At 42.1% G+C, this 13,939-nt stretch overlaps 1 protein-coding gene across 1 annotated transcript in view; it reads left to right on the forward strand.

The window, feature by feature from the left end:
• ALDH16A1 (aldehyde dehydrogenase 16 family member A1) overlaps positions 1-13,939 on the forward strand; it is a 316,675-nt gene that overhangs the window by 210,072 nt on the left and 92,664 nt on the right. Inside the window, exons 13-14 of the mRNA XM_082274075.1 lie at positions 1,608-1,775; positions 13,142-13,346. Coding sequence (XP_082130201.1) covers positions 1,608-1,775; positions 13,142-13,346 — 373 coding nt within the window. The remainder of the gene's footprint in view (positions 1-1,607; positions 1,776-13,141; positions 13,347-13,939) is intronic.

Genomic DNA, 13,939 nt, shown 5'->3' on the forward strand with positions numbered 1-13,939 from the left:
GAAAAAAGCCAACGTGGTACCAATATTTAAGAAGGGGCCGAGATATATCCCGGGTAACTATAGGCCGGTCAGCCTAACATCTGTAGTCTGCAAAATTTTGGAGGGGATGTTAAGGGACCACATACAAGACTTTAGTAATAAAAACGGTATTATAAGTAGTAACCAGCATGGATTCATGAAAAATCGTTCTTGCCAAACCAATCTATTAACCTTCTACGATGAAGTGAGCAGCCACCTAGATAAAGGTAAGCCTGTGGATGTGGTGTATCTGGACTTTGCAAAGGCCTTTGACACCGTTCCCCACAAACGATTACTGTACAAACTAAGGAAGGTAGGTATGGACCATAAGGTGAGTACCTGGATAGAGAACTGGCTCCAGGGGAGAGTACAGAGGGTGGTGATTAATGGGGAGTACTCGGATTGGGCGGGTGTGGAAAGTGGGGTCCCCCAGGGTTCTGTCCTGGGACCAATCCTGTTTAATTTGTTCATAAATGATCTAGAGGAGGGGTTATCGAGTACAATCTCAGTATTTGCAGATGATACTAAACTAGGCATGCCAATATCTTCTATGCAGGATGTGGAAACCTTGCAAGCAGACCTGAACAAAATAACGGGGTGGGCAAATACATGGCAGATGAGGTTTAATGTTGAAAAATGTAAAGTAATGCACTTGGGGGCCAGAAACCAGAAAGCAAGCTACTCACTAGGGGGGAACCTCTGGGTGAGTCTAGGATGGAAAAGGACTTGGGGGTACTGGTAGACAACAAGCTTGGCAGTGGCATGCAATGCCAAGCCACCGTAAGCAAAGCCAACAGAATAATGGGATGTATAAAAAAGGGGATTCACTCCAGAAATAAAGAGATTATTCTCCCACTCTACAAGACTCTGGTCCGGCCACATCTGGAGTATGCTGTCCAGTTCTGGGCACCGGTCCTCAGGAAGGATGTGCTGGAACTGGAGAAAGTCCAGAGAAGGGCAACAAAAATAATTAGGGGAATGGAGGACATCAGCTATGAGGAAAGACTACAAGCACTGAACCTTTTCTCTCTGGAGAAAAGACGATTGAGGGGGGATATGATATCAATGTACAAATACTGTACTGGTGACCCGAGCATAAGGAACAAACTATTCAGAGAAAGGAGATAAAATAAGACACGTGGCCACTCACTAAAACTAGAGGAAAGGCGGTTTAACCTTAAAGTGCGTAAGGGGTTCTTCACTGTAAGAGCAGTAAGGATGTGGAATTCTCTTCCACAAGCAGTCGTATCAGCAGGGAGCATCAATAGTTTCAAAAAACTAGTAGATGGACACCTTAAAGACCACAACATACAGGGGTATACAATGTACGGTTAAAAGCAAACACACACACGCATCATAGGTTGAACTGGATGGACTGATGTCTTTTTTCAACCTTACTAACTATGTAACTATGTAAGGAATAAAAATGTTTGGCAAAACTCTTCAAATCTATATAGTGGACCCAGAACAAGAAAATGTTTTAGAACACAACTGGAGCCTTGCTCCAACAAGCAAAGTAGTGTTTCACTGAGAATGCCTGCAGATTTGTATTTATTCTTATTAAACTGAGCTTTTCCATTTACTCCTAGTGTTGACAGGACCTTCAAGTTGTATTATGGTGGAGCCCAAAAGCGTCCTGATGGCATGTATTCTCGCCCTATCTATACCTCTGATGGTACTGTGGTAGCATATGTTTCAGACAGTAACCGAAAGGATGTTCGCAACGCAGTTGAGGCAGCTCATAAAGCAGCTCCTGGGTAAGTGCCTGGCTGTAGTTTTGCATTTTTAATTTATGTAAGTATGCATTTAAAGTCAAAATAAAGTTTGTTGAAATCCGCCAAATACATTACAGGTGCATCAAATCAACTGGTGTTGAGTGTCGTGGAGCTCCTTTGTGGGCAGGGAAGAGGGGCATTTAGGCAGTAAAAACAGGCAGCTGAGCCAAAGTTTTATAGCTCCCTGGCCACCAACCTGATTCCAAACCATACAGATTGACACGGCTGTACCTGTTATTTTTTTTGGGTCTTCTGAGTTTGTCAGGTGGCACCATCTGTCAAACACATCCATTGAGTTCAATGGAGCCACTAAGCAACTATTTGCATCAAACACATGGCTTGCGGTCGCAGTTCTGCTATGTAAAATGGGAGAAGAGGGCAAGTTCTGGCGCACAGAGTTATCTACAATATCCAGCTGGCTTGAGTAAGTCTTAATAAATACCTGGGTTACACCAGTTAAAAACAAGTCTATTTACAATCTAAATCTATGATGGATTATAAGGAAATAACTAGGGAGACACCTGCGGCTGCTGTCCTCAGAGTTATGACAGGCGCTGTAGAAACCAAATGGGACAGGAGAAAGAAAGGAAAGCCAGCTAAGTGTAGTATCCCAGATGTCCAAATGTATTTAAAAGGTTAAAAACATTCACAGGAGTAGCAAATTTACACGCTCATGTGTAAATGACAACAGGAATCCATCCATCTTCCATCCTGTAGGATCGCTGGGACTGGGTTCTGCTGCTGGAGATTGCGAGGGTACAGTTCCGGGGCCTGCACAAGTTTCAGGAAGCCACGTTAACCAGCGTAGAATACACAGCAGTAGTGATGTCACTGTAAGAAGAGAACCTGAGGACCGCAAGGCCACGCGCTCAGAGCATCTAGCTCCTTCTAAAGACCTGGGGGAGGAATTTATAATGTAACCTGGGGGCGCGCCAGGTGGACTACAAAGCCCATTGGAAACAGCAATAAGGGCTTAACAAGAAACTTAATACAGTGTACAAATATAGCAAGAAACGAGTGTAAAGAAATGTATCAAAAATATGGGGGGGGGGACATAAAATGTACACAAGATGCATTTTCAGAACAAACTGTGAAACAAAATTGTATGTAAGAGTTATGCTGGTGGAAAACCCATAATAAGTAAATTGGCAGGGGATAGCATGCTGAAAGATATACATACTCTCATACGTACAAAATCAATGTAAATGGACTTATCCGAAGTGTAAAAATTAATAATAATTAATAAAAGTAGTAAAAGTATGAATAATAAAAAAAAAAAACACACATATGTATATTTATTTAATACACATACAGTATGTGTAGGAATTTATGGAAAAATATGGGCAATGTTCAGTGTATTTTACATACCACAAGGGAATATACAATAATAATAATTCATAAATACATAATACAACCAAACATTGCAGTTCAACCATATGCAGTATTCTAGGTATAATAAGTACATGAATATACATGTGTGCACCCCTACGTGCGCACACACATACAGATATAGGGTGGACCAGGATGGGGACAATATTATCTGATAAGGCTACGGACGATTTTTAAAAGTTTAGACCCCCTCTGTCTAAATTCCAATGACTTATATGAAAGGTGACCTTAGGGGTCCACCAAAAAGATAATAGAAAATGAGTTCTAGAGGTAGACATATGAATGCAATGATGATTATCTACATAGTTATACAAAAAATGGGGGCGAAAGAAGGGGGGGGGGTTGATTTTGTATGTGCGAGAGTATGAAAATCTTTCGGCATCCCCTGACAATTTACTTATTATGGGCTTTGCACCTTACATACAATTTTAATTAATAGATTGTTCTGAAGATGCATCTTGTGTACATTTTATGCCCCCCCCCCCTATATTTTTGATTTATTTATTTACACTTGTTTCTTACTAAATTTGTATTTTTTTATTCAGTTCCTTGTTAAGCCCTTAACGGTGTCTTTAGCACTCATTGCCATTTTCGCTGGGCTTTGTAGTCCTCAGGCCGCGCCCTAAGGTTACAATAAAAATTGGTTCCTCTATTAGCTCCTCCCCCACGTCTTTAGAAGGAGCTAGATGCTCTGAGTGCGTAGCCTTGGGATTCTCTGGTCCTCCTCTTCTTACAGTGACATCACTACCGCTGTGTATTGTACGCTGGTTAGCGTGGCTTCCTGGGACTCATGCAGGCCCCAGAGCTATGCCCTCACCATCTCCAGCAGCGGAATCCGATCCCAGCAATCCTGCAGGATGGATGAATACCTGTTGTCATTTACATATGAGCGTGTACATTTTTTACCTTTTGTGAATGTTATTTTTTAAAGCGATAGCATCCTCTGAGTACAGAAAAAAATAAAACCCTGCAAGACAATTGCATAATGTGCTAGTATGCATTGCATAATAGCACATTATAATAAATACTTACCTTAGAACAAAGCCCCCACACGGTCGCCCGGACACCGCTAAGGGAGCTGTCATGTTCCCTCGGCATCTCTTCTGGGTTCAGTGGCTCGGCGCTGTGAGTGGCTGGAGCTGCGATGACGTCACTCCCGCGCATACACGCAGGAATTCACTTTCCAGCAAGCAGCTCTGAAGGTCTGCCGGACCTTCAGAGCGCATGCTTCCGCTGGTTTCAGCGGCTGCATGCAGGGTGAATATCTCCTAAACCGTGTAGATTTAGGCAGTGGCGTAGCTTGGGGGGTGCAGGGGGGGCCGGCCGCACCGGGCGCAACATCTGGGGGGGGTGCATCCGCAGTGTCACTCTGTATGTCTGACTCTGACATACACAGTTCACATAGTTCACATTGGCCGAAAGGCGAACGCATGCCATTGGCCGAGGAAGAGGTGGGAGGACTCGGGGAGACGCGGGGAACTGAAGAGAAGCCGCAGCTGCAGGTAAGTCTCTCTGCATTGAAAGGGGGCACGCTGGTCATTCTGCATTGAAAGGGGGCGTTCTGGTCATTCTGCAATAAAAGGGGGCACGCTGGTCATTCTGCATTGAAAGGGGGCAGGCTGGTCTCTCTGCATTGAAAGGGGGCAGGCTGGTCATTCTTCATTGAAAGGAGGCACGATGGTCTCTCTGCATTGAATGGGGGCACTCTGGTCATTCTGCATTGAAAGGGGGCACACTGGTCTCTCTACATTGAAAGGGGACATGCTGGTCTCTCTGAATTGAAAGGGGGCACGCTGGTCATTCTGCATTGAAAGGGGGAACGCTGGTCATTCTACATTGAAAGGGGGCACGCTGGTCATTCTGCATTGAAAGGGGGCACGCTGGTCATTCTGCATTGAAAGGGGGCACGCTGGTCTCTCTGCATTGAAAAGGGGCCTGCTGGTCATTCTGCATTGAAAGGGGGCCCGCTGGTCATTCTGCATTGAAAGGGGTCACGCTGGTCCCTCTGCATTGAAAGGGGGCACGCTGGTCACTCTGCATTGAAAGGGGGCATGCTGGTCTCTCTGCATTGAATGGGGGCATGCTGGTCTCTCTGCATTGAATGGGGGCACGCTGGTCACTTTGCATTGAAAGGGGGCATGCTGGTCTCTCTGCATTTAAAGGGGGCACGCTGGTCTCTCTGCATTGAATGGGGGCATGCTGGTCACTCTGCATTGAAAGGGGGCATGCTGGTCATTCTGCATTTAAAGGGGGCACGCTGGTCTCTCTGCATTGAATGGGGGCACGCTGGTCACTCTGCATTGAAAGGGGGCACGCTGGTCATTCTGCATTGAATGGGGGAACGCTGGTCTCTCTGCATTGAAAGGGGGCACGCTGGTTATTCAAACTTGTATTTAGATGCATTTTACTTTAATTGCATCAGTATTTTCATAACAAACAATACATGTTCTTGGGGAGTAAGGGTTTCTTTAACTAATCTAGTGGAAGAGACTCGAGTGCTAAAATCCCGCAGGTTAGGGGGCGCAAATTACTTGCCTTGCCCCGGGTGCTGACAACCCAAGCTACGCCACTGCATGTTCTTAGGGAGTAAGGGTTTCTTTAACTAATCTAGTGGAAGAGACTCGAGTGCTAAAATCCCACGGGTTAGGGGGCGCAAATTACTTGCCTTGCCCCGGGTGCTGACAACCCACGCTACGCCACTGGATTTAGGAGATATTAATTTTACCTACAGGTGAGCCTTATTATAGGCTTACCTGTAGGTAAAAGCTTAAAAGCGGAGTATACTACCGCTTTAACCTTTTCATTAATTCTGACATCTGGGATAATACACTTAGCCGGTGCTTCCTTTCTTTCTCCTGCAATGTAAAATTGCCATTAAGCAATTAAAAAAAAAAAAAAAGTTAACAAAGAAAATGAGCCAGGCAGTAGCATCTCCTGAACACCTGTCAGCTTCAGCTGCTGCTATGCTGCCCTATAAAAAGCGATCCACCTTGAATCACTTTTTAGTGGGCAGTAAGCATTAATGCTACTGTGAAAGAGACCTAAGGGATCACTAACTTTCTAAAGCTAATTAGAAAAGCCTGTTCACTGCCAGATGCTGCAGACTGGTGGAACCCTTGCTTTGTAAAGAAGTGGTTTGCCTCCACAGGTCCAACACTGCTTCCCCCACAGAGATTATGGGCTTTTCTACTCAGGCTGTGGCTTATTTTTAACAATCAGAAAAGTTATTATCATTTTACAATATCAATCATAAAATGAAACACAGTTGTAGCTTCCTCCCATAAAAAAAAACAAAAAAGCCATTCCACACCCAACATAGAAACACCTAACCAAAAAAGGCACGTATGCCTTAATAAATATGTAACTCCCAAAAATGTTTTTTTTTGCAAATGCTACAGTAGCCAACAAATTGTTCCAGACAAAAGAAAAAACATTGGCATAAGGCATAAACACTACAAACCAAGGCCGCAGGTAAAAAGAAACAGCATATCCAGGAAGGTACATTAAACAAGTATGATATGCATTACTATCATAAAGGCATAACGGAGGACAAGAAGGGTACTCAACATACAATCTGATTAAAAAGTGATAATCCATTCTGTAAAACATTTTGTTTTGCAGATAGCTCTATAGACCTAAATTGCCCTAAGGTGTGGTTGTGGCCATGAGACGAGTAAGACACCGCTTTTTCTATTTAACAGGGGGGGTACGAGTGAAAGTGAAAGGACCAGAAGGGGCAGGGAAAAGGGAAAAATAAAAAAAAAGCAGGGAGGGGCGAGAGTTAGTGAGATAAAGGGAAAATACAATACTTTAAAAAGAGCTTTGCTCTAATCCGAGTAAAGAAACATATTCCAGTTAAACCATGATTTAGAATAAAGTTCATGTTTAATAGGTCCTCAAAGTTGTTCTATTCCTCTACCCTGTTAATCCATAACCAAATAGAAGGGAGTCATGGGTTTTTCCATTGTAGAGAGATGCACGACTTGGCCTTAAAAAGATGGCATAAAATCAATTTCTTGTGCAGTGCATCCGGAAAGTTTTCACAGCGTTTCACTTTCTCCACATTTTGCTATTTTACAGCCTTATTTCAAGATGGATTAAATTCATTATTTTCTTCAAAATTCTACAAACAATACCCCATAATAACAACGTGAAAGAAGTTTGTTTGAAATCTTTGCAAATTTATTAAAAATTAAAAAATCACATGTACATAAGTATTTACAGCCTTTGCTCAATATTTTGTTTAAGCACCTTTAGCACCAATTACAGCTTCAAGTATTTTTGAGTATGATGCTACAAGCCTGGCACACATACATACCGCTACAGCGACCGTGTGTGTGCCCCCCCGGATGGTGGTATCCCCATCCGGGGGGGGACACACACGGTCGCTGTAGCGGTAGCATACACAGCCTGAACACACCTGGGTCTTAGGCACATGAGGTTATTCACCTCACCTACCCGTGTTTTGGGTTTGTAGGCCGGGGCTTTCTCTCCATTCGGCCGCCATATACTACCTCCTTTTGGGACCAAACTTCCATGATAACAAGCCCCTACCTTGTTCCGTACCCATGTTATTCGAAGTTCCTTGTCTCATGTTAGGTCTGGTAATCCCACCAGGCTTTTTGCTCCAACTACAGCGCACCGATCCCCCTCGTTATTTCTTCTAGCCTTTAGGGCTTGATTTATCACAAGGTTCTCTCACCTGAAATATCTCTCTCAGATGTTTGCTCTCATCATATGCTCCAGAAGAAGCTTACTAGGTTAAGCGAAACATGTAGGGCAGCTGGGATTCAACCTAAACATCTGTATCTACTATGTACAGACGACCCTTTGGGGACGGCCATCCCTTCTCCAGGGCCGCCTCATGAACACAGGTCATCCTTGTATCACTTGTGATTGTTGTACAAATAATCAACACTTGATAGGCTATGCGATTTGCACAACCGTTTTGAGGCTTTGCCGCCTTAATGTAATAATTGTTGTATATGATATGTTGTCCTTTTCATATGTCTCTTCTTTTGCGTTTTGTTATCAATGTGCTTTTGTGAACTTTCAAATAAAGAATATACAATTTTAATATTGGTGCCTATAAAGTCCAATCTCTTCCCTCCACTTTCTTCACTTTGCAAATTAGGATGTGGCACCCTTAAGTAACCCTCCTTTTTGTGCGCCTAGACACCCTGCGACCTAGGAGCGCACATACTAAATTATTCTGACTTGTCCTGTGCAATGCTTATGTGCATTAAAAATAGGTGACCAGGCAGCCTGTGAACAGCAGACAATGAAAAAAAATCTCAAAAGAAAGGTGTTGTAGGTACACAACAGGACGACAAGTCAAGCTTACCCTTAGGGGACCGGATGCATCAGAAGTCTCTACAGGAACTTTAGTGCTAGAGATTTTTGCAGGTAATCAGAGGAGACCCAAGAAGAAATCACACGGCAAGCCCTACGGGGACAGTGCTACATACATGTACAAGCAATTGGGATTTGAGCACAGGAATGAGTGTGGAGTGATCCTTATTAATGAGATGGATTATCATGTTAGCTAATGCCTGCCTCTCCATGTGGAAAATGTGGGTGATAACAACATTGGAGATTTTTTCAGTGTTTATATGTCCAGTATCTAGTGAGTTTACACTGCATGCGGGGCCAAGGAGTTGAGCACAATAAGTTATATGTTTTCCATTACGGGAGCACCTCCCCCTGTTTGTGCTGCATCCATTTTGAACTTACTTCACCATGATGTGTTCATTATTTTCTTTACATGTTTCCGCATGGATCTAATTATTGGGAGAAACCTACATGCATTGTGAAACATTTTAGACCTCCGGTATTCACTTGGATTCCTGCCTTTATGATTTTATAAATTTTTATGGACAATTTGGACATTTTTTATTACTTTGGGATTCACGTTTTTATGAGCGCTGCAATTTTATGATGTCATTAAAAATAGGTGTTAAGCTGCACATAGATATGAGATGACCGTTCTGGCCAATGGGTTTCACATGTAACTTATGGCCGACTGCCAGCCAAAGGGATTGGAAAGCTTGTTCTGATTTAGTTTTTTCCTTTGTAATACATAGTTTTTGCAGTACTTGCATTCATAGGTGTGCACACTGGATGTGCCCGGGCACACCCTAATCATGGCTAAGCCATGGCCTTTTTGGAGTGTCAGTAGAGAATTGGGGGACATCGGCGCTGGATCAGGTATGGGAGGTCCATGTCGGCCGATTAGCATGTAGTTTATCCACAGACAGCCGCAGTAAGAGAAACACCAACCTAAGGAAGAGTAGAATGTAGAGGGGGGAATTCTGAGAATTCTTTATCACTGTGTGTTGTGTGTGATGATTGGGACCGGCTCTAGCATAAGACACAATGGCCTGCACATGAGAGAGAATAGTGTGTCCCCTTCACATGTCCTCCTGTCACACTGCCCCCCTTATGTTACCCTCTCTCCCTCCTGTCACACTGCCCCCCTTATGTTACCCTCTCTCCCTCCTGTCACACTGCCTTCCTTATATTACTCTGCCCTCCTCCTGTCACACTGCCCAGTTATGTTTTCTGCCCCCTCCTGCCATAATGCACGCTGCATGCATACAAGCACACGGAGGCCATACAAGCTATGAAGTACCATTTTTGGGTTGCTGCAATAAAATTTCAGCAAAGTGGACTAGCCTGCTGCACCATTTTTTCACTTTGATTATCAGAGTGTCTTTGAATTCAGCCCTCTGTAGATTTGATTGTTTTACATCAAACTGTGGCATCCTTTAGTTCCTAACACATTACCCAGTCCATATCAGTATAGATATCCAGCATGATATTTTTCCCCACTGAGATCTGATGCATTTTCAAAGTTTCAAAGTGTTCCTTTTTTTGAGCAGTGTGTGTGTCTGTATATGTATGTATATATATATATATATATATATATACATACAGTGCCTTGCGAAAGTATTCGGCCCCCTTGAACTTTGTGACCTTTTGCCACATTTCAGGCTTCAAAGATAAAGATATAAAACTGTACTTTTTTGTGATGAATGAACAACAAGTGGGACACAATCATGAAGTGGAACGAAATTTATTGGATATTTCAAATTTTTTTAACAAATAAACTGAAAAATTGGGCGTGCAAAATTATTCTGCCCCTTTACTTTCAGTGCAGCAAACTCTCTCCAGAAGTTCAGTGAGGATCTCTGAATGATCCAATGTTGACCTAAATGACTAATGATGATAAATAGAATCCACCTGTGTGTAATCAAGTCTCCGTATAAATGCACCTGCACTGTGATAGTCTCAGAGGTCCGTTTAAAGCGCAGAGAGCATCATGAAGAACAAGGAACACCCCAGGCAGGTCCGAGATACTGTTGTGGAGAAGCCGGATTTGGATCCAAAAAGATTTCCCAAGCTTTAAACATCCCAAGAAGCACTGTGTAAGCGATAATATTGAAATGGAAGGAGTATCAGACCACTGCAAATCTACAAAGACCTGGCCGTCCCTCTAAACTTTCAGCTCATACAAGGAGAAGACTGATCAGAGATGCAGCCAAGAGGCCCATGATCACTCTGGATGAACTGCAGAGATCTACAGCTGAGGTGGGAGACTCTGTCCATAGGACAACAATCAGTCGTATACTGCACAAATCTGGCCTTTATGGAAGAGTGGCAAGAAGAAAGCCATTTCTTAAAGATATCCATAAAAAGTGTTGTTTAAAGTTTGGCACAAACCACCTGGGAGACACACCAAACATGTGGAAGAAGGTGCTCTGGTCAGTCAAAAATTTCAGTCTCTCCATGTGCAAAACTGATAGAGACATACCCCAAGCGACTTACAGCTGTAATCGCAGCAAAAGGTGGCGCTACAAAGTATTAACTTAAGGGGGCTGAATAATTTTGCACGCCCAATTTTTCAGTTTTTTATTTGTTAAAAAAGTTTGAAATATCCACTAAATTTCATTCCACTTCATGATTGTGTCCCACTTGTTGATTCTTCACAAAAAATTACAGTTTTATACCTTTATGTTTGAAGCCTGAAATGTGTCAGGTCAAAAAGTTCAAGGGGGCCGAATACTTTTGCAAGGTACTCTGTGTGTGTGTGTGTGTGTGTGTGTATATATATATATATATATATATGCAGTATCTCATAAAATTGAGTACACCCCTCACATTTTTGTAAATATTTTATTATATCTTTTCATGTGACAACACTGAAGAAATTACCCTTTGCTACAATGTAAAGTAGTGAGTGTACAGCTTGTATAACAGTGAAAATTTGCTGTCCCCTCAAAATAACTCAACACACAGCCATTAATGTCTAAACCGCTGGCAGCAAAAGTGAGTGCATCCCTAAGTGAAAATGTCTCAGTTGATTGAGTGGCCACTTACCGCTCAGTACTATAAATTACCTAGCGCAGATTTGTCTTGGTTTTTATTTACCCAATAATATCAGCTGTGAATGTCCCTCATCTACCCCAAAACCTTTTAAAAAAAATTTGAAGACAACCCAAATTCAAATACATGACCAGTTCACTGGTCCTTTTCAGAACTGCAACGTTGGGGGCATGGTTTTTAACTTTCCTCCTTTCGCTGTATACAGCAGATTTCCGTGTTTTTGATGTAACTTCTCCTGACTGAATTTCAATGTTCTCTGACTCCCGGTTTCCTTCCTTTGCCAGTCCTGATACTACATCTCCCATGATCCTTTGAGCCTCTGTAGTTTCAGGGAGGGCTGTGGGAGTCACTTGTACCAGCTGTGGGAGTTGATGTGGGAGGAATGGAATTGTGTTATCCCTGCCCACACTCCACTCTCTGCAGTGAATATGGAACAAGCAGAAAGGGGAACTTTAGTCAGACTTCTTTTTTTTTAATAACAAACAGGTTATACTTACCTGCTGTGTGTAATGGTTTTGCAGAGAGCAGCCCCAGTCCTCCTCTTCCTCCACCGCTGCATTCTGTGGTGGTCTTACAGTCAATGGTTGTATTTACAGGTCATGCCCAACTGAGGATCTCCACCTAATTACAATTAAACCTATAAATCTGGATCAACTGCGGGTATATAATTGTGTATATGGGATTATATGGTTGGGTTTTCATTACTGTTTTTTTTTTTGTTTTTTATTGTTTGAGCCAGATGGACTTGTGTCTTTTTTTCAACTTGACTAACTACGTAACTTATGCATACCTCCCAACTTTCTGAGATGGGAATGAGGGGCATCTATTAGCAAAAGTATGTAGGCATAGGACAAAGACCCTGCCACACACCCTTACAGGAGAATTGTAAAAAAAAAAAAAAAAAAAAAAGATGATTGGTTAAACTTGCAAGTACTTTTTTATCGCTACTGTTCCTTTTTACGGACTTTTGGACTTGACAAATGCAGCAAAATGTTCTAGTGCTACTTTAGGGCATTTGTCCCATGTAGGGCAGCCCATTTAAGTGCATGTTTACACATGAAAAACACCAAAGAAACCATGGGTGGGAACCTGTTTTCCCGCTGCATTTATGTGTGAAAAGAATGTGCGTGGAAGTACATTTTTAGGCAGCAAGAATGACTAGGGGATGGTTAAAATAAAAAATTAAAAAAACATAAAAAACTACCGCAGCTTTAATGAATGACTTCATAGAAATCTAGCCATTGTTCTCCTAACTTTTCCTTTTGTTTCACCAACAGAGCTGTAAAAAGATAAGATATGCTTGAAACATTGTCTGGCACAAGTAATGTACGTGCTCAAAGTCCAAAGTAATTTAATAAAAATTTGGCTATACAATTGTGACCTTTTCACCATGTTCGCATGTTTTATGTATTAGGTTGCAATCTTATGATTCATCGATGAGGAATTTAAATTGTAAAACAGATTGCATAATACAGTGGCTACTCGGAGCACATGAGAACAATTCATATTAAGTTTCTTTTACTTTACACAAATGTAAAACAATAATCACTTTTTCTGTTTCTTAACATTGGCAGTTGGGGCAAGAGGGCTGCTCATAACAGAGCACAGATTGTCTATTACATGGCAGAAAACCTAGAGCTGAGGAGGAATGAAGTAGCCCACAGGCTGAGCACACTGACTGGGCAATCAATTGAAAAGTCCCAGAAAGAAGTGGATCTCAGCATTCAGCGCCTTTTTTACTGGGGTGCATATTGTGACAAATACGGGGGCAATGTGCAGGTAAGATTTTTTTCACCAAGTGTTCCCTATAGACTTATGGTTTTGAGTAAGCGACTGGGAATGTCGTGAAACGCGTCAACCTTACACGTCTGTCTGTACTCTGTCTGTCTTCACCTTGAGGAATAAAGGAATTACTTTTTGATTTCAACTAATAGCGACCAGAGTGCGGTCTCATATTTCTAATCACTCATGTCTCTGGATGACGGATCCGACCAGCCCCAGGTCTGAGACATACACCTGAGCGGCTCCAACCTCCTGTTTTTCAGTTACCTATAGACTTTGTCATACAGTACTATTTAAAGAATATCAACAGATGGTACAGCGCTCAAAATCTAACTGGCCTGTCCCCCTTCACTTATGTTCGAAGTCTGTACTGTGCTATACAACAAATAATTCATCCCTTATGTGTGTGTGTGTATATATATATATATATATATATATATATATATATATATATATATATATATATATGTATGTGTGTGTGTGTGTGTGTGTGTGTGTGTGTGTGTATATATATATATATATATATATATATATAAAATATATATACACACACCTACTCTAGTTTCCTCCCACACGCCAAAAATATGCTG

The sequence above is a fragment of the Pelophylax lessonae genome (assembly GCF_965119305.1).
Source record: "Pelophylax lessonae genome assembly, chromosome: 12".
NCBI classification, from domain to species: Eukaryota; Metazoa; Chordata; class Amphibia; order Anura; family Ranidae; genus Pelophylax; species Pelophylax lessonae.